Source organism: Dipodomys ordii, unplaced genomic scaffold (assembly GCF_000151885.1).
Source record: "Dipodomys ordii isolate 6190 unplaced genomic scaffold, Dord_2.0 Scaffold174, whole genome shotgun sequence".
NCBI lineage: Eukaryota > Metazoa > Chordata > Mammalia > Rodentia > Heteromyidae > Dipodomys > Dipodomys ordii.
The window spans coordinates 1112413-1112779 of record NW_012267390.1 but is presented as its reverse complement, the minus strand read 5'-3'; the positions used below and the strand labels follow the sequence as shown (position 1 = coordinate 1112779).

Genomic DNA, 367 nt, shown 5'->3' with positions numbered 1-367 from the left:
GAGACCAGCAGGATGGTGTGAACGTGGGTAGAGACCAGCAGGATGGTGTGAACGTGGGTGGAGACCAGCAGGATGGTGTGAACGTGGGTGGAGACCAGCAGGACGGGGTGAACGTGGGTAGAGACCAGCAGGACGGTGTGAACGTGGGTGGAGACCAGCAGGACGGTGTCAACGTGGGTAGAGACCAGCAGGACGGTGTCAACGTGGGTAGAGACAGACCAGCAGGACGGTGTCAACGTGGGTAGAGACAGACCAGCAGGACGGTGTGAACATGGGTGGAGACCTGCAGAATGGTGTGAACGTGGGTAGAGACCAGCAGGACGGTGTGAACGTGGGTAGAGACAGACCAGCAGGACGGTGTGAACGT

General features: G+C 59.4%; 1 protein-coding gene across 1 annotated transcript in view; it reads left to right on the top strand.

Moving 5' to 3' along the window:
- Positions 1-367, top strand: part of Capn10 (calpain 10) — a 24437-nt gene that overhangs the window by 11829 nt on the left and 12241 nt on the right. The window contains exon 2 of the mRNA XM_013033652.1: positions 6-203. Coding sequence (XP_012889106.1) covers positions 6-203 — 198 coding nt within the window. The remainder of the gene's footprint in view (positions 1-5; positions 204-367) is intronic.